This window comes from Lepidochelys kempii, chromosome 13, assembly GCF_965140265.1.
Source record: "Lepidochelys kempii isolate rLepKem1 chromosome 13, rLepKem1.hap2, whole genome shotgun sequence".
In the NCBI taxonomy this organism is placed as follows: Eukaryota; Metazoa; Chordata; order Testudines; family Cheloniidae; genus Lepidochelys; species Lepidochelys kempii.
In genome coordinates this window covers 29,978,781-29,998,480 of record NC_133268.1, presented here as the reverse complement: position 1 = coordinate 29,998,480, position 19,700 = coordinate 29,978,781, and the positions used below count along the sequence as shown (strand labels likewise).

Below are 19,700 nucleotides of genomic sequence, written 5' to 3'. Positions count from 1 at the left end.
CCTGGGGTGCGGCGTTCACCTGAATAACCACACTGCTCAGGAAACCTGGATCCCACGAGAGGCCAGGCTACGTATAAATGTAGGAGAAGTAAGGGTAGTCCATCTTGTGTGCAAGGCTTTCCTTCAGGTAATTCGCTCCTTCCATATACAGGTGATGTCAGACAATATCACCACTATGATACAAACAGGGCAGAACGAGGTCTTGTCCCCTCTGCCTGGAAACTGGCTCTCTCTGTCTCTCTATTGTATGTATGGCATCTGCAAAGCAACATTCTATAGCAGCAGTTGTAGATCCATAAGCCATTTCAAGGCCTCCTCTGTGACATGGATATCATCCAATTCACCTTTAAATCCAGATTTGGGGCACTGTGTTATGGTGTGTTTGATGGTTTGGATGCTCTCACTGCAGTCACCCAAAGGTGAGTCTTTGATTTTCCACTTGTACAACAAGTAGCCACATCTTCTGTGGTTTATTCAGATGCAGTTCAGTGTGGTTCAAAGTATCTGTGGCAGATCAAAACTGGAAGGGCATCTTGTTGTGTCAGTAAAAATGTGCTTGTTTGGAATAGTAGATGAGGTCCAGACACTTCACCATTCCCTGCCTAGATCCAGAGGCATGAGATGGTCACGTGTGATCCAAAGTGGTTTTCACAGTTTCAGTCATTGTTGGGGTATGTTATCCATAACCTGCCAGATGGGAAGTTCTGGGTAGTCTGGTGTGTTTAAGTTCTCATGCTGTGGCTATATCTCAAAGGATAGCTGGGGATTCGGTGTTTGTTAATACAGAAAGCTACAGTAAAGGTGTTGATTTTAAAGTTCCCATGATGAGTCGCATGGTCTAATTTAGCTGCCTGTCCACAAGTTGGGTATGGCAGCTTTTTGTCCTCATCGGCGTACGGTACTCTGCAACTGAGTACACCAGGGTCAAGGCTGATGTTTGTAGCACTGTGGCAGTTGATCCCCAGCTTGTTCCTGATAACTTTTGAAAAATGTTGATGCAAGTCTTTGCTTTGGAGGTTACTTTCTTGAGGTGGTCATGCAAGGTCAGTGTGTGGTCAAGAATGATGCCAAAATATGTTGGCTTTGGGTCTTAATGCACAGTTTCACCACAAAACTCAACAGTATGTTTTGTGCGATTCTCTTGTCAAGGTGGAAAGTAGAGACTACCAATTTGCCCATCTTAGGTCTCAGCCACCACTTTTTGAAGTACTCCTCTGTGATCTTAAGGTCTGATGTAAGGGTCACTTCAAGTTCTTTAAAGCTATGAGCCTGAGTTGTGAGTGCCATATCATCAGCATACTCAACATTCTGCATTATCATTTCAGGTATATTGCTCACATATGCATTGAAGAGGGTCGGAGCAAGTACAGAGCCTTGTGGTAGCCCATTATTTAAAGTGTGCAGCTTGCTGGGTTTGCCTCTGAGGTATACAAACATCCTGTGGCCACTAAGCCTGGTGTTCGGTAGGCTGAGAATCTACACACAGGTTCACTTTGGCCAGTTTCAGTAGCAGACCATCCTTCTGGACTACGTCACGTGCTGCTGACAGATCAGTGAAAGCGTTACCAATTGTGAGTTTTTGTCGGAATTCAGCCTTAATGTCTGTAGTGAAAGCCAGGACCTGGTCACAGCAACTTCTGTGCGGTCGAAAACCAGCTTCCTTCTTGGGTAGGGTACTATATGCCATGGACCCGATTTGGTTCAGAATCATATGCTTCAGCACCTTGTAGATGGTGCTCAAGAGAGACTGGCCTAGAACTAGAAGGGTGATCCACAGGTTTCCCAGACTTCAGGAGTGCAATGACCTTGGCTTCTTGCTACACGTGGGGAATTTCACTGGTCTCCGAAATGTGGGTGAAAAGTTTAATCATCCATTTCCATGCCAATGAACTCAGGTTATATAGGGACTCAGGACAGATACCATCTTTTCCTACTGCTTTTCCCAATTTCGTGGCTGCAATGACTGCATCAATCTCCTTACTTGTGAACAGTCCAGATCACTGAGATGATGGAATGCACATGGATGTCACCTGCTGGAGTTAAACCTGGAAGCCATCAAACTTTGGAACTGGTGCATCTGGAATCACATCATGATGCAGGCCACTTACCTTCCGGGTAGCCACAGCACCAAACTGAGCAGTCACTTCTCGATGGACCACGCATGGGAGAAGCACAATTCAGTCCTAAGCGAGATATTCACGCAGTGGGCACACCACAGTGGGACTGTCGACGCTCACCGATTCACCCTTCGAGCCCATGACAACATGTTCCGTGACCTGCCTGCCTGTCCAGGAAGGTGGCATTTTTAGTAGCTATCATTTCAGCCGGGAGGGTCAGCAAGCTGTGAGCCATCATTGCGGACCCTCCTTATTACAGTTTTTCACAAAGAAAAGGTTTCCCTTCACCTACACCCTAAGTTTCTCCCCAGGGTTGTTTCTGAATTCTACATCAACCAAAGTATTTGCTTATCTGTACTTTTCCCAAAACCTCATGCTTCCGCTGAAGACAAGAGGCTTCGCTGCCTCTGTGTCTGATGTGCCTTGGTGTTATACCTGCAAAGAACGAAACCCATTAGGAAATCACCAAGACTTTTTATTGCCATTGCAGGCAGATCGCGTGAGCAAACCAGAGGATTTCTAAGTGGGTTTCAGGATGCATCCTAAAGTGCTATCGGGAAGCAAAGATCCCTCCCACTGTGGGTGTCACAGGTCATAACACGAGAGCACAGGCCACCTCCACAGCATCCCTACATGATGTCCCGCTACAAGACAATTTCAAAGCGGCCACCTGGAGTTCTGTCCACATGTTCACAATGCACTACGTTTTAGTTCATGCCTCGGCCGCTGATGCAGATCTGAGATCTGCAGTGCTGCAAGCGTTTTTGCTCCCAGCTTCCTCGCACCCACTTGCAGTCTGACCACTGCATGCCAGTCATCCACCTGTAAAATACACACAGGGACCAGCACTCTCAGAAGAAATGGAAGTTACTTACTGTAACTGGAGGTTCTTCAAGATGTGTGGTCCCTATCTGTATTCCACTACCCGCCCTCCCTCCCCTCTGCTTCAGATCCTGTTGGATTTGCGATAAGAGGAGGAACACCGTCAGCCTGCACTGTCTCTTATACCCTCAGTCAGGAGCACAAGAAGATGTACGGTGTGTGTGTGGGCCAATAGACACTGCTTGGAAGAATTTCCGGACTCGGGGTACTTGCCTATTCACATGTGGAGTCTCAAAGAGCCTCCACTTACCGTAAGTAACCTCCATTTTTTGCACCCACAGTTAACTGTGGGTGGCAGTCCATAGTAGCTGGGCGTTGAACGGGCCATCTGGGTCTGGCACCAGATGCTGGGTGTGGTGCTAGGCTTGGAGAGAGCTGGGTGGTGCTAGGAGTTGCTGAGGCCAGAAGGCAGCACAGAGGAGGGAAGCATCCCCACACCTCATGCTAGTGGCCAAGGGGGGCACCATGCAGAGGGAAGGGTCTGCCGGGTGGTTCTGGGCGCACTAGCCTCTCACTGTCTCCCCCGGCAGGAGAGCTTAGTGATCGACAGGCCCCGTGTCCGCAAGCAGACCAAGCACTACAACTCCTTCGAGGAGGATGAGCTGATGGAGTTCTCGGAGCTGGACAGTGACTCCGACGAGCGGCCCACGCGCTCGCGGCGCCTCAATGAGAAGACGCGGCGCTACCTGCGGGCCGAGTGCTTCCGCGTGGAGAAGAACTTGCTCATATTCGGGTGGGTCTCATCTGGGCTCTGTACACCGTGTGAGGCTGGGCTGACCCCCAGCGCAGCTGTGGCTCTCGGGTGGTTTGGTGTCACATGTTTGCTATTGTCTGTCTGTCCCTGTCTCAGGCTGCTGCACAGAGGGGCATAAACCTGGCAGGGAGCTGCAGAGCTATTGCCCCGCCGCGGGGGACCTGCTGGGTGCTGTGCGCAATCCCCACATCTATGGGAGGAAGTGTGGTTTGTGGCTAGAGCATGGGCTGGGAGTCAGGACTCCTGGGTTCTTTTCCTGCCTCTGCCACTGACCCAGCGTGTGATGCTGGATGAATCCCACACCCTTTCTGTGCCTCAGTTTCCCTACTTTCCTGCTTCTCCGGGGGCTGGCCAGGCTTTGTCCATTAGTGCCCCATGCAGCGTTGTGAGCTCCCCACTGGAGGGCACTAGAGAAGTGCAGTCACTTGCAGTGTTTATGGTGTGTGTTTCTGCTCCTCCAGCTGGGGGCGCTGGAAGGATATCCTGACCCACGGACGGTTCAAGTGGCACCTGAACGAGAAGGACATGGAGATGATTTGCCGGGCCCTCCTGGTCTATTGCGTCAAACACTACAAGGGAGATGAGAAGATTAAGAGTTTTATATGGGATCTGATCACTCCGACGAAGGACGGCCAGAACCAGGCCCTGCAAAATCACTCAGGTACTCCCTCTTCTGCCAGTTATTGTTTCGCTGCCAGTATGCCCAGCTTTCAGTGCCCAGGACTAGAGAGTTAAACTAGAGCGGATCCCAGAAGCCACACAAACAGCCAGAGCTGGGCAACAAGGAAGCACTGTGTGGGGGCCAGGGGTCACAGGGCTGACTTGCGTCCAGACCCATGGAGGCAAGGACAGAGGGGCTCTCTGATACAGGAAATGGCCAGCCCTGGCCCAGCTGAGTGGGAACCTTGGGCTGGAGAGCTAGGGCACCAGGCCAACCTGAGCTGCCTGTTCTTGAGGTCTAGATTGTTACTTAGACCAGAGACCAGGCTTGGACCATCAGGGATGAGGGGCAAATGTCCCCTGCAGAGTGCAGCCCATAGTGGCCTTTATTCTCAGAACTGTGGAGGAGTGGCCAGTGCTGGCTGCATGCTTGGACCTGTGGTCTCTGCAGGCAGCCACACTATGTCAAAGATGACTCCACTCCATTCTGTAGTAGCCATCCCCTGTGGGACGCTGCTCGTCTGTAGATCCCCCAGTGCTTCACAAAGGGCAGGGGGAATCCTCAGCTGGGGTACTGAGATCTAATGCAAATGAGGCCTGGCGCTTGGCAAGTAGCCAGTGCAGCCCCTTGGCTGGGCACTGTGTGGGTGCCCCAATCCATGGCACAATGTTCTTTAAGTTTGGCAGCCCTTTCCGGCTGGCTCCCAGCGCTGCCTTTCAGTAGTTTGTCACGGGTGAGCCATGCTGAAAGCTAAGGCAGCTGCTCCCATTTCCGCTCCACAGGGCACGCCAGAGGCTGTTTGTGAAGTGGCTGTTAGCAGTGTAAAGCGCGAGGCTCTCCCATGCGGTGCAGGAGAAAGCAGCCAGGTTCTGTGGTGGATTTGAAGTCCCAGGTCCGGTCAGAAATCCCCCCGTGCCTGGTGCTGTTGGGTTACGTTCATGGCCATCGCATCTCTCCCTAAGCGTGAATGACGCCATCGCCTACTGTTCTGAGTTAATATCGTCATTTTGTCCAGCACTTGAGCCATCTCAGCAGGATGGTCTGGCGCTGGGGAATCAGGCATGTGCTGGTTAGACCAAAGGAATCCTGGCACACACCTGGTCGCTGGGCGTAACCCGGTGTATTAGCATGCAGTAGAGCAATAGTAAAACTGATAGGGTGGCACATATGGGAACACATTTCAGTAATGCAACGAGCAAGCGGCATGGTCCGTTGAGGGTCATGAACACTGCACTGTAGCACTGAATGTAACTCAGTTGGATCCCTTGCAAGGGGAAGCCTCAGAACCTCTCAGTCAGGTCCTGGGGAGGCCTCTGCTTCCATGAGTCTGGGCGTGCGACGGGCAGTACAGGACTGAATTCTAGCCCAGCTGTGCACAAGCCATGCTCTGACCCTGTGCAATGGTAGCCACGGCAGGGAAGGGTCTGGAGAGCTGCTGAAGGGGAGCTGGTCCTGTCCTGAGAGGAAGAGTGTGTGAGTTGGGCCTGTCCAGGGTTAGAGGGATTCATGCGAGAAGTGAAACTGCAAGAACTGGTTGGAATAAAAACACAGGGAAACGTGGCCAGGGAACCAACGCAGGGAATAGGCTCCAAGGACGACTCCACCCCGCCTTTGTGGCATAAGGCTGGCCCTGCTGTATAGAAGAGGCGAGGACTCTGACTGGCAGGTGCCGTGGGTACAGGTCTGCTTGGATGCCATCTCATGAGGGGTGTCTGGCCCGGATGCCTGGGCTGGGTTCTGCTCTCACCTCGTCAGGAAAAGGCTGGAGTAGCTTTGGTGGGGCTACAGTGGAGCTGAGTGTAGAGCCTGAGCAGGGTCCGCTTTGTGTGTGAGGGAAGCGCTGAGCGTTGGCTGTGCGCATAGTGCGGGGAGGTGTGGGTGTGCAGTGGCACTGCCGAGGGTGTGGGCCAGGGTGTATCAAGGAGAGCTGTGGCTGGTCTGGGCCTGCTGGTGGGCAGTGGGGAGGTGGGTTGTGTCAGGCAGAGTGCAGGTGTTGGAGCACCTGCTCCCTGTCCCAGCACACAGACCTGACCTCTTTCCACAGCCCTGTGTCTGACGATCTTGACATTCAGGCTGCCGAGAGCCTGGGCCAGCTTGCTTCAGTTCTGTGGGCAGGGTTGCCAGCCGCGGCATCCAGCAGCCTATTCCGCCAGGCCACCTCCTGCGCACAGAACTGCCCCGTGCGTTTAGACTGCTGGGAAGGTGTGGATGTGGCATGGCCTGACCTGGTCTAACTAGGGCACCATGTACGCATGGCTCAGCTATGGGATTGTGCCGGGACAGACACACTGGGTATGCTGGAGACCCTGCCTACCTTTTCTCTGGCTCTCCAACTCCCACCTGAGCTGTAGTGTGAGGGTTTAAGAGCATTACAAGAGCTGGCTTTCAGTCCTTCCAGCTGCACTGCTCCTGCCAGCCAGTGTCTATGTCCTGTCTGATCCAGAGCATTTCTCAGGTGCCTGTCAGGGTGGTGTGTGGCCTGCAGCAGGGCCGCTCATGCGCTCCCTCCTCACTGTTGCAGGGCTGTCGGCCCCAGTGCCCAGGGGCAGGAAGGGGAAGAAGACGAAGAACCAGATGCTGCTGCCTGAGATAAAGAACGCGGACTGGCTGGCCAGCTGCAACCCCGATATAGTCCTGCATGATGACAGCTACAAGAAGCACCTGAAACAGCACTGCAACAAGTGAGTGTGAGCCCCTGCCCCGGGGAACTGCAGCGCACCTGCCATGCTGTGTGTCCCGCCCTGGGCCCAGAGCGAGGCCACGTGCCCCCAGCTGGCATCGTGCCAGTGGGCTGCAGCACAGAGTCTGAAGAGGAAGGACTCACCCGGGCAGTCAGTATGGAGAGGCCAGTGGGGACGTTGGGTCGGTGCCCACTGGCTCGTCAGACCTTGGGTAGTTTTTGCCATGCTGTAAAGTGCTGTTTACATGCCAGCAGCTGCAGCTCTACGGAGTTCTCGTCTCCCTGCCACTAGGTGCAGCGCACCTGCCCGCAGCTCAGCTGGCATTCAGGAAGCTTCCTTATTGTCACAGCTGTCTTCGGTCAGGGGCTTGGGGAGCAGGGCTGGTCAGATACCTGAGCACACCCTGGTAGCACCAGCATCAAAATGCCGACTTGTGCATTAGTGGTAGCCGGAGACGGATGGCTCTTGGCACCCGGGGGGCAGAGCCTGGAGGGGGACGGATGTTGGGACCTGGGGGCAGAGAATGGAGCGGGACAGGCTCCTGGGATCCAGGAGCAGAGCCTGCAGGGATCCAGCTCTTGGAACCCAGGGGGCGGAGCCTGGAGGGGGACAGCTCTTGGGACCCAGGGGGCAAAGCCTGGAGGGGGACGGCTCTTGGGACCCAGGGGTCAGACCCTGCGGCGGGGGTTGGCTCTTGGGACATGGGGGGAGGGGGCAGAGCCTGGAGGGGGACAGCTCTTGGGACCCAGAGGTGTGAAGCCTGGAGGAGGATGGCTCTTGGGGGCCGGGGAGGTGGAGCCTGCAGGGGGCCGGCTCTTGGGGGCCGGGGGTTGGACCCTGGAGGGGGACGATTCTTGGGACCCAGGAGTGCGGAGCCTGTAGTGGGATGGCTCTTGGGACCAGAGGGGCGGAGTCTGGAGGGGGATGGCTCTTGGGACCTGAGGGGCGGAGCCTGGAAGGGGACAGCCCTTGGGATCCAGGGGGTGGAGCCTGGAGGGGGACGGGTCTTGGGACCTGGGGAGTGGGGGGGCAGAGCCTGGAGGGAGACGGCTCTTGGGGCCCTGTAGGGTGGTGGGCAGCTCTTGGGTCCTGGAGAGTGCGGCCCAGCAGGTACAGCTCTTTGCAGAGGAGAACAGAGAGACATTATTTTAACAAATCAGTAACCCAGAGCTGTTTCCTCACCCACTCAGAGGATGCTGCATCCCAGCTCCCAGCAAGAGCTCTCCTAGCCATGAGCACTGTAAGTAGCGCAGCCCCCTCCCTCACTGGGTTAGGAGTGAGGTGTGTTGCTGCCATTGCTGGGGAGGCGGGTACCCAGCCTGGCACCTTCCCTCTCCTAGTGAGCTCTCAGCCTGGCACCTCCCCTCTCCTGGTGAGCTCCTTCATGAGTGTTTTAAGCCTGCTTGATTACAGGGTTAGTGAGGTGAGATCTCTGAGGCCCAGGTGGTGGGGATCAGGCCCACAGCCCACTGAGCTGATTAAGGAGCCTGTTCACTGCCAGCCTGAACCTTTTTCCCCTGTGGAGGGGGCCTGCCCTCTAGTCTCCACGTTCCAGCTGCTTCAGGCCTCCCCTCTTGAGCCCCAGTGGCTAGGTGTCCTGCCGTGTCACAGTGCGAGGGGCAGCTAAGGACGGGCGAAGCTGCTGCCATGCCTGCGCTCAGCCTTGGGTGGTGTTGTCATGAGAAGGGGAGTGGCTTCCCACCATTTCGTCCTCGTGTATAACCACACGGACTGCAGGCCTGGGCAGCGATCCCCCATTGCCCCATGCTGCCATACAGACCAGCTGGCCCATAAACGCTGTGTTGCTGTGCGTAGGGGCTGTGCCATGCTGGATCCCAGCCCCATGCTCGGTCTGTATTGACCTGCCGCTTTCCCTTGGCAGGGTGCTGCTGCGGGTGCGAATGCTCTACTACCTGAAAGCTGAAGTGCTGGGAGAGGTGGCTGACAAAGCCTTCGAAGGGACCCCGGCCAGGTATGATGCTCCCAGCAGCCCAGATCACTTTGCATGCCCAGCTGTGGAGGTATAGCGACCGATATCTTTGGCTGCAGCGCCCCTGCTACATGGGGAGCCCCCTGCCTACTCTGGGCTGGCATGGGGGAGCTTCGTGCCAGCATGAGAGGGGTCAGTCACCTCACAGTATCTGAAGCCAAATCCTGCCGTTCTCACTCAGGCAAAACTCCTGTCGCCGTTGGTGGAAGCTCTGCCTGAGTAGAGACTGCAGGATTGGGCCCTAGAGGCTGGCCGCAGCAGAAGGCAGACACGGGCGGAGTTTTTTCTCCTGTGGCTTAGAGAGCTCCCTCTGCAGCAGAGCTGAGCAGGGACAGCGGGCTCCTTTGGCCAGGGGACAGGACCACTGCTCCTGTGAAATAGCACCACTGGGAATCACGCTGAGCTACATGCATACACACGTACACATGGGTGTGCAATGCCGAGGCACATGCAGACTTCCCCCCCCCATCCCCCTACACTCATGCACTCCCCAGCCAGCCCCAGCGTGCTGGGAATCAGGATTCCCTACAGTGCAGCCCAACAAATTCGCCTCTAATATGAAGCTGTAGCCCCTAGTCAGTCCTGACCTAGCCTTGACATCCAAGCCAGGTGGCTCAGACCGGAGTGGAGCATTGTCTGCTGGGACCTGCATTCCCTCCCTCTGCTCTGCAGGGAGCATGGGGGACTGAAATGGCTGCAGCCCTCTGTCTCCTGAAGTCCCCAAAGGGATGCTGGGTTGGGCAAAGCCTGGTAATTGCCCTGGTGTCTCATAACGAGCAGTGGCGGAGGGAGCCTGCTGCCGAAGGTAGAGGAGAGCAAGGTTTGCTGAGCTCACTGAGCCTGATCCTTTATTGAAAGCCTCCGCTTTCCTGTCTCAGCAGAGGCTGCTGCTTTCCCAGGGTGCTCCTGTGCCCAGCACAGATGCAGTCAGTCAGTGTCCCAGCAGCTCACTGAAGGGAAGCCAGGGAGGGTGCTGCCTGCCTCTCTGAAGGCTCGATGCACTTCAGCAGATAGCTGCTTTGCCTTGCTCTTGCTCTGTTGGTGGCTGGTAGCTTTAGTGAAAACTTTCCCCAGCCTTAAGGCAAACGCCACTCTAGTGAGTCCTGGGAGCTCATGGGCCAGCCAGGCTGAGTAGGATGGGTGGAGGTCAGGCCTGGCCACCATCCCTGTCTCACAGGAGGTGACACTGGTGTGTGCAGGGGAGGCTGACAGCAGGACTCAGCTAGCCTAGTACCAGGCTCGATTGTTACCATAGCTGGTCCACTTGGCATTCGGGGAGCTCGCACACACCGGAATGCAGGACCTGACCCCACTGTTTCTGGAGAGGCAATCATCAGAGCGCTATTAAGGCAGAAGGCCTGTCCCTAGTTGCCCCAGCATCGTGGGACCCCTGAGCCCACTCAGCTGCCTGTAGAAGCGGGAGTTCTCGGGGAGTCCAGATCAGGGTGCATTCATGGCCTGTCCCTCTCAGGGAGCTGGACGTGCTGTTGCCGGATATCGACTATGTGGAGATCCCAGTGGACTGGTGGAATGCAGAGGCTGATAAATCGCTGCTTATTGGAGTTTTCAAACATGGTATTGTCCCTGTCAAGGGCTGAGCCCTGCCCCGGTTTGCTGGGGTACTCCCACTGCCTGAGCCAGGAGCCAGGAGTGGCTGCTGAGTTCAGAGCACCATGCCGATGTTCCCTCCCCAGGGCGGAGGTAGTGGAATGTCGCACCCGGGGACCCACTGCATCCTGGGTGCTCCAGCGAGGAGCCCCAAGAAGCCGCTTGTTTTTGCTGCCATGACCTGGCAGTGCTGAGCGCTCGTGTCCTGCACATCCCCTCCAGGCCAGCTTACCTGGGGACCCAGCTGAGCCAAAGCACCTGGGGCTGTAGCTCCATCAGCTCTCCCAAGTTGCGGGGAGTTGGGCCTTGCCCCATGTCACTCAGTGGAGATACTCCAACACCTGTGTTGGCCCTGACGCAGTGGGCAGCATGGGGCTAGCAGACGCTGGGATGCTGCAGAGCTTGGCCACGTCAAACCAAGCGCCTGACTCAGGGACTGAGGGGGAGCGTCCACATTCCTGGCCAAATTCTATCTCCGCTCAATACATTCTGCCTTTTGAAACTCCTCTTGCAATTTCTACTGGAGACAGGAGTCTGCACTGTCTGCCCTAAACTGTTACCCTGGTGCTGCGTTCCATCCCAGAAGTGGCTACATCTCTGGGGCGGACAGGTTGACTCCTGTGTCTCTGTCTCCCACACAGAAGGGCTGTGGATTAATCAGCAGCCATTTGTGAAAGGCTTTGGATGCTTTGGGTGAAACTTGCTATTGAGAGACCAGGTTATCTGTGGGCCAGGTGGCAAGGTCCTCACTCTGGAGTCAGGCGCACTCAGGCAGGCCCCATTGGCACAGCCAGAGTTTAGCCAAAGCCAGTCACAGGTAGCCTGGCCCCTGGCTAGGACATTATCCCGTTTAATGTCAGCTGTGGTGTTGCCAGGTTATGAGAGGTACAACGCCATGCGAGCAGACCCGGCACTATGCTTCCTGGAGAAGGTGGGCATGCCAGACGAGAAGCTGCTGTCTGCGGAGCAGGGCGTCAATGATGGGGCACAGGATGCTGCAGAAAGGTGGGCGGGGGCAGGAGGAGGGAGGGAGGGCTCTGGCTGGCTCCTGGGGGCAGAAGAAGCAGGACAAGCGTCATGCTGTTCTGTGGGGGTGGGCATCAGAACAGAGTGAGAGCGGAGAGGAGGAGGGTAAGCTGGCAGCCCAGCAGGGTGCCTGTGACCCAGGGTGAGAGGGGAATGCCAGTGTCTGCTGGGCATGACTGTGTATGATAGTGGGAGAGGGCAGGCAGGGTGCCAGGGTTGTGGGAACTGCTCCCCTGGGTTAATTCCCTCAATGGGCCAGGGAGGTGTATGCGCCACTCACACTCACCTAGGCGCAGGTTCTCCACCCAGCCAGGGGCACTGACACATGCAAACCCCTTAGAAGCTGTGCTGTGCTTTGGGGAGCAGCTCATTGGCTGGGGGGGTGAGGGGCTGATCAGAGAGTTCACAGCCCCCGATTGCAGGAAATGGGGAAAGAAGGGCTGGCTGGCTGGCGTGCTGCAGCAGGTGGGTGAGGGGCGGTGTGTGTCACCAGAGAATCCCAGAGCTGACCTGGAGCCGGGACTGGTACTGGGTTCTTTGCCAGCTTTGCAAACATAAAGGTTGAGAATGTCCTGAATGTGAGTTACCTCCTGCAGGCGGAGATCAGGGAGCAGGTCCAGGCTTGGGCCTATGATGAAAGGGCAGCCAGCAAGGGTGCCCAGGCAGTGTGAAAATGCAGGAGCCGGCTCTCACCCTGCAGGCACTGGATCATTGCTGGGGTGGGCAAAGGCGAAGCGGAGCTGCCAGGGCTAATGCTCTGTCGGGTTGTTTTGTCTAGAGGAAACGTTGAGAAAGAAGAGAACAGTGGAGACAGAATCGAGGGGCTGCCACAGCAGGAGGTGAGTGGGGCTCCCCACAGCCGGAAACAGCTCCCCAGCCCCAGCCAGGCCTGCCCCCTGCTGGCTCAGGAGACACTTGTGTTCTGCCGTGGCTAGGGAAAGAACAGTGGGCTAGACCCCTCCTTTTCCCCTGGCTGAGCCAGTTTGCTGTTAGTCGGGCTCAGTAGGGACAGCTGTCAGGAGGGTGCCTCGTGCCCAGGCTGTCTGTGACTGCTCCCAGGAGCACATGGCTGCTGGGATGGAGAGTGTGAGTGGGTGACATTGCTGCATGGGATGGTCACTATCCTTCCAAAGTCATATCCCCCCGTCCCCCGCAGGAGCTTTGGTATTGGTCTCTAGTCAGCTGATTCCTGGATGTGCCCAGGCTGGCCAGTCAGCAGAGATCTCACCATCTCGCCGCCAAGCAGAGCCCTGCCCTGTTTGGCAGAGGACTGTTACCATAAATGCCAGGACTGGCTCTTCCCGTGGGGCTGGGCTAGGACCAGCCCCAAGCAGGAGCCTGATGATCAGTAGGATCTCAGAGTGGTTGGGCACCTCCTCCACCACTCTCAGCCTGCAGTACCTCCAGGAGGGCCAACATGCTGGGTGCCAGGGCAGCCTGCCCACGCCCCCTTTCCTCAGGCTGGCACCTAGTTCAGCCCAGGGCAGCCTAACCCCCCCAGCCCAGCCTTCCTCCCCCAGCCTGTCGTCTAGCCCAGCTCAGGGCTGCCCGGCCCTGTGGCCTAAGGAACCCCAGCCCGGCATCTAGCTCAGTCCCCTGCCCCACACCTGGTGCTTATCCTGGCCCAGGGCAGTCCAGTTCCCCCAGCCCAAGGCAGCCCTGCCCCCCACCTAGCATCCGGGGGGGATAGCAGAGGCACTGAGGGGAGGGTGCAGAGTGGGAGATGAGGCAGGGCTCAGCAGGGAAGGATTTAGAAGGAGCAAGTCTGGAGCTGCAGGATAGAGAGTGCAGTGTTGGGGCCAGGCCCAGCCAGCAGTGAAGAGGGGCCAGCACCATTAGCCCCACCCTGCGCTGTCTGGGTTCATCCTGACGGGGAGGGCAGCACAAATCCTCTGCTCAGCTGCTGATCCCAACAGCTGGGATCCCCACTCACCATCCTTAGGCTGGCAGAGGGAAGGGCCCCAGCAGAGCCCCACCCCTGCCATGTGCTGCCCCTGCAAGTCACTCAGCCCTGAGCAGCAGCTGCTTCTCATCTGAGAGCCTGAGGGGGGCTGAGGAAAGGCATTTGCTTCACTCCCTTTCCAGCAGCCTCTGTGCCTGCGGGGAACTGACAAGTTCTCTGTCCAGGCGCCTTCCCGGGGCAGCAGGCTGAGCTGCGCAGGGAGAACAGGCGGCTTCTGAAGCCCAGCAGATGCAGCAGCAATGCACTCGCCACTTGTTTGACTTGGCTCCACAGAGGCTGCGGCTTATGGCACGTTGAGACGCTTCCTCTTAAAAGGACCTGGGGCAGCAGCCCTCCACTCTCCCCACTATCTGCATTAGCCGTGCTGTGCTCTCCCTCTGTAGCTTTAGATCCATGCTCCTGGGTCTGCCTTTCTCCAGGTAACTCCACCGCCTGCGCCCCAACTCCCTGGGAAATGGGACGCATGCCTAGTGGGATTGTCCAGAATTCCCGCATAGGACCCTTTCCACAGCCCCTTTTCCTTGTCCCGTGCAGGCTGGTCATAAAAGGCCCGAGTGATGTCACTGCCCCCTACCCTGGTTGATAATCCCCCTGCCTGGTACAACTTACACCCAGCCAGCTTTCCCTGAGACGTCCTCTACGCTTCCAAGCTACCACCTTGTACCACTTGGGCTGCACCACTCCCAGCTGTGGCCCACTGCTGTTGCCTTCAGCATCACTGAGCCAGGCAGGAGTGAGCCGTCCGTCTCTCCAGGAAACAGCCCTTGCAGGCTCTGAGCATGTTCATTGCTCACATCTGAGCCCCCAGTTTGCACCTGTTGCCCTGGCGTTGAGGTGCCCAGAATGGAGCGTGGGATTACCAGGGCCCCTAGAGATGGCTCTCCCCTTGCCCGTGGGGTGGTGCTTGCTCTTTCTCTAGAAGGCCCTTGCCTGGCTAGGGCGGGTGCAGCTCCAGCAGGGGTAGCCTGCAGACAGTCAGTGTGACAGAGTTTGAGCCATCCTGCTGGTCAGGGCCTGGCCAGACAACCCTGGATAACACGCCTCGCTGTCCCACTATTGCTTCCTCCTCTGCTGCCTCCAGGAGAGCTCAGCCATGGGCTAGTGTCCCTTCTGGCTTGTTTTCCCTACTCCTGCCTCCACCCCAGCGAGTCCCAAACCACCTTCCCTGCACCATGAATCCATCCATCTGCAGGATCTGCCTTCTTCCAGAGGGCTCTGAGACAGCACCTAAGTCACCCTGGCTCTATGCCTCTTCCCAGGCCTGTAGGGACATGTGATCCTGTCAGACCCTTCGTAGGTGCCAAGAGTTCTGTGGGCTGTCCCCCACCTTAGTGCAGGGTTGCTGGGCCCCAGAGCAAGGTGCAGGCCCAGCAGAGTGTCCTGGGCCTGGCTCTGCCCTCTCTGTGCTGGCAGGGGCTAGGGCCACACCTTCTCTTTCCAGTGGCTCCCTGGGAGCACTGGGCCCTTCAGCAATAGCTGAGCTCTGCACTCTTCTGGGCTGCTCTCCACCTAGGGCAGAGCACATGTTGCGGGGTCAGTGATTCTCCCCAACCAGTGAGTCCTCTGTAATGCCCCAGAGCGACACAAGAGCGTTAACGTTTGTGCGGCCCTCCCAGGCTGGGGCCAGCATGGGGGAGCGTCTGGGCTGTGACGTGAGAGCGGCTCCCTCCAGTCAGAGGGTGAGGAGCTCCCATTGCTTGACAGGGGCTGCCTGCAAACCCTGCAGCCAGTGAGACACTGCCCGTGCTGAGAGATAGGTGGGAGATGAGCACGGACAGTGCCAGGCCCACCGCACTCAGAGATCGGCCAGCAGGTGGGATGCAGGCATTGGAAGCGGATGGGCGTGTGTGGCTGCTTAGATCTTTTCGACACCTGCTCCTGACCGGCCAGGTGGGCAAATGCTCTCCTCTCAGGGTGGATTTTGATGGCCTGAGTCTTACTTTTTCTGCAGGACTCTGGGAATTTGTGTGGAGAAGCTGCTGAGAAGCAGGATGACAATGTGGCAGGTGAGGCTGTGCCTTCTGGATGGCTTGCTCTGTGTGTGTGGCACCTCGTGCGGGGGGCCTTGCCCATAGCTGAGGTTGCTAGGCGCTGCAGTAACAGAAGGCAGCGCTATGCAAGGCATCTGTGTGCTAACGTGAAACTGTCCAACAGTGACAGCGTGTTCTTAAACAGCTGGCAGGTCCCTCTCTGGGGCGCAGGGGACAGCTGTGGAGCCCTGGGTAACAACAGTGGGCAGTTGAGCTGTGCCTTCTGGAAGCACTGATCAAACCCAGCCCCAGGAAAGGAATTGTCCCCTGTTATAGAAGGCAGCAAGCAGGGCCCACAGTGGGGGAGCGGAAACTGGAGCATGAGCATCTTGTCTCCCATTTCCAGATCACCTACCCAACCGTGCTGCCTGGACTCAAACTGGAATTAGCTCCCATATGAAATGAGTCTGATCCCAGTAAAATCTGACCAAAATTGAGACCAAAATGTGCCCCTTGTCCCTTCCCCCAAATGCAAACCTCCCGTTGTGCCCAAGGGGCTGCCCCATAGCTCAGCTCAGGCATAGCTGATCTGAGGCAGATGTGTGCATGGCACAGGTATTTGCCGCCTGGGAGAGGCAGCCAGCAGACACTGGGGGTCACAGTGCTGGGAGATGGAGCCTTTCCCCTCCGGGACCAGTCAAACCCAGCCTGGCAGTGCCTGCAAGGCAGGAATGGGGCCCAGCTGTTCAATGGCCTGTGTGAAATGAGTAAGGTGGGGCTCAGTCAAATACCTGGTGGACGGGTCCTGCAGCCAGTGCAAGCAGCCCCCTTGCAGAATAGAGACAGGCCATATGAGCCATTAGCCACGCCGCCCTCTCGCATGAGAGCTGGGCACGCTCCAGGGTGACGTGGAGCTGTCTCTTGTTCCAACCCCTTTCCCCAAAACTAGGCTCAGTCTGAAAGGAGCACAAGCCAAGCTGAGCTGTGATGCAGGGGTCCAGAAGGAAGGGCTCATGGATGGTCATCCAGCCAGCCCCTGGTTTCCTCTCCTGCTGCCCTGGGGAATGGAGGCAGCAGTGGCCTGGCCCTGATCCTCTGGCCCCTCTGTGTGAGGGGTAGGGAGCTGTTTAATGAGGATTTCCCCCCCCCCCACCTGCCTCTGGCTGTGTGTGTTAAATATTAATGTCCTTGCTGATGTTTGAAGCCCAGGATGGCTCCGACTCAGAAAGATCCTGCTGGCCTGTCTCATCCGCCCTCACAGCCAGACTGCGGCGGCTCGTCACCGTTTACCAGCGTTGCAACCGCAAGGAGCTGCCCCCCCGAGCCGAGATGCTTGTGCCCAGTAACCATGGCTACTGGCTGCAAGAGGAGATGTTCAGGAGAGCTGCTGAGTTGGACCCGGTGAACAAGGAAATGCAGAAAAGGTAACAGAAAGGACTGGCCAACAGAGCAGCTGAGCAGGACCTTTCTGGGAGTCACTGGCCCCTGCGTTTACCCAGTGAAACCCCCAAGAACAGCCTCTGTCTTCCAAGGCGGCCGAGACAAGCTGGCTCAACATCTTCTCTCAGGCACACGCACTGCCCCTGTGGCCAGAGAGTGCCTGCACTCCCCACAACCAGGAATCAGGTGCCTGGAGTAACACCCGCCAAGCAGGTCCCCGTGGCGGAAAACGCCTGCACTCTCCCACCTGGAAATCAAGTGCCTGGGGTAACACCTGCAGGGCAGGTCCCAGACCCCCAGGCAGGCACCAGCATGGGCCAAGACTGGATCTCATTCCATGTAGGCTGGACCAAGACTCAGCCTCCTTCAGGAGCTGTTCCAGCTAACAGCTGTTTGAAAGGAGGAATGAGGGGGATTTCTGGTGGCCTGGGTCACACTGCTGTGCCAGACTGGGCCATCTAGACTGGCTTCCTGCCTCCTACAGGGGCTACTGCCCTGTGCTGCCAGGACACACTCTAGCCCCAGCTTGGGCCATGTCATGTGTGAGGAGGGGCTGGGGATCCTTCCTGCCCCTCCACCTGGACCCAGAAGCATAAGGTTGGATTATCATCCTTACAGCCTGAGCCTGTGTTCCTAGTGTGCCCAATGCCCAGAAGTTACCCACTGCTTTTGAAATCCAGCCACATTGTCTGCTCTCTGTGGCACTGGCTGGCACAGCAGGAGGCACAGGGTCACTGGGTAGAGGAGCATTTCCTTGCACTGGCTCTAAGTATGCTGTTGTTTAATTTCATCAGGCAAGCCTCTTGTTCCCCTATGACAGGAAAGCAGAGACTGGGGCACAGTGACAAACCATCATGCAGTAAAATTAAATGCCCCAATCAAATGCCTTTGCTCTCGTGCTGCTCAGACAGAAACCTGGGTGAAATTGCAAACCCTTGAACGGGGCTGGAGTGCAGCGGGATAGCACTCACCCAAACTCCAGCCCTTCGTCTGACAGAGGGCTGCTGTCATTCTCAGCAAGGCAGTGCTGCCCTTGCAAACATGTGCCCATCCTTGAGACTTCCTTGTGGACAGGCTGATCAGGATTTCTCCCTGCAGGGCCTTCTACCCTTCCTTCTGTATCTCCTGCCAGGGAGACTGAGCCTAAGTGGAGTTTAATAAGACACACTTGGTCTAGCTCCAAGAATGAGTCAGGAGAAGAGCTCTGCACCTGCAGGTGCTACAGCCTGATACCCAGTTGTACAGTTTGTCTAAGAAGTTGCTGATTGGGAAGTTCTTTGGAAAGCTTTGCAGATCAGGAGAGCTCTACTGAACTCTTCATCCAGCTGTCTATACCTGACAACTACAGACTGTATGGCTGTCCGGGACTGGGGCTGGCTGCTCTACATCACTGGGGTGAGCATGTCCCAGACTAAGCCACTACCTCTGGTGGTGCTGCAGCCTGAGTCAATCCAGTTCCTGTTGGCCAAGTGTACACAGCACAAAAGCCGCTATTGCCACAATGGTACCAAGTGGGCCCCTTATTCATGTTTGAGCCAAGGGGGCAACAACTGGCTGGCTCCGAGGAAGTCCCTGAGGCCATTGTAGGGAAGTGTGTGTGGAGCCTGTTCTTGGGGGTGGGAGAGCACTCTGTTCCCCAGGGCTCTCCAGCTAGTGCCTCTCACTGGCACCAGACACAGTGGGAAAGCACAAGACTATAAAGAAATGTTTCTCATGAATGTGCGTGTTTCTCCCTGCCCTGCAGATGGACGAGAAGGGAGCAGGCAGATTTCTACCGCACTGTCTCCTCCTTCGGGGTCATCTATGACCAGGAGAAGAAGGCCTTTGACTGGACCCAGTTCCGAGCCATTTCCCGCTTGGAGAAGAAGACAGACGAGAGCCTGGAGAAATACTTCTACAGCTTTGTGGCCATGTGCAGGAATGTCTGCCGTCTCCCCCTCTGGAAAGAGGACGGTGAGTGGAGAGGACGCTGCCAGCATGTGGGGCAGTGGTGGGGAGGCCCTCTTGGACCAGGAATGCCCTGGGAAGGGCTGGAGCTTGCACCTTGTCAGGGAGAAAGGAAAGTGGGGGCGACTGGAATTCTAGTGACCTGCCCATCTCTTTGCTGATTGGCTGCCTGTTATGTGACCCTTCACACCTGATCAAGCAGGAGGCTCTTTCCAGTGCCATAGGCTCCGGCTGGAGACCTTCCCTTCTTGATAGCCTGGACGGAGCTTGCACAGTGCTTACCTCACCATGGCCACCATGTCCCTGGCATTTCGCCAGCCCTCCCTGGACACTCCGGAAAAAGAAGTAAGGATAAAATGAGTCCTGACCTGAGATGGGAACCTCCAGCAACAGTGGAGGGAACCAAACAGCCCCAAGCAGATGTCCTCAAAACTGAACATGCCCATTGTCTGATACAGGTACCCTGCCCTGCTCATAGTGTAGCTGTGTAGCCCACCTTCCCTTCCTGTCACTCGTGCTGATACAGGCCAAGTGAAATCCAGAGCACTGCCATATCTCAGTCACTGCAGGATTTCCTGTTAGGGATGAGTTATCACAGGATGAGCCATCCTGGAAGTCTACAGCAGGCTTAGGGAGGTCGTGGCCAGCTAACACACACGGC

At 56.7% G+C, this 19,700-nt stretch overlaps 1 protein-coding gene across 4 annotated transcripts in view; it reads left to right on the top strand.

Annotated features, from left to right (window-relative positions):
- The window catches only part of CHD6 (chromodomain helicase DNA binding protein 6), a 183,052-nt gene that overhangs the window by 133,378 nt on the left and 29,974 nt on the right, over positions 1-19,700 (top strand). For all 4 annotated transcript variants that reach the window (XM_073309956.1, XM_073309953.1, XM_073309955.1 and 1 more), the window contains 10 exons: positions 3,530-3,732; positions 4,215-4,414; positions 6,936-7,095; positions 8,978-9,067; positions 10,557-10,660; positions 11,569-11,698; positions 12,498-12,558; positions 15,634-15,688; positions 16,857-17,076; positions 18,837-19,045. In XM_073309956.1, the coding sequence (XP_073166057.1) occupies positions 3,530-3,732; positions 4,215-4,414; positions 6,936-7,095; positions 8,978-9,067; positions 10,557-10,660; positions 11,569-11,698; positions 12,498-12,558; positions 15,634-15,688; positions 16,857-17,076; positions 18,837-19,045 (1,432 nt within the window). The remainder of the gene's footprint in view (positions 1-3,529; positions 3,733-4,214; positions 4,415-6,935; positions 7,096-8,977; positions 9,068-10,556; positions 10,661-11,568; positions 11,699-12,497; positions 12,559-15,633; positions 15,689-16,856; positions 17,077-18,836; positions 19,046-19,700) is intronic.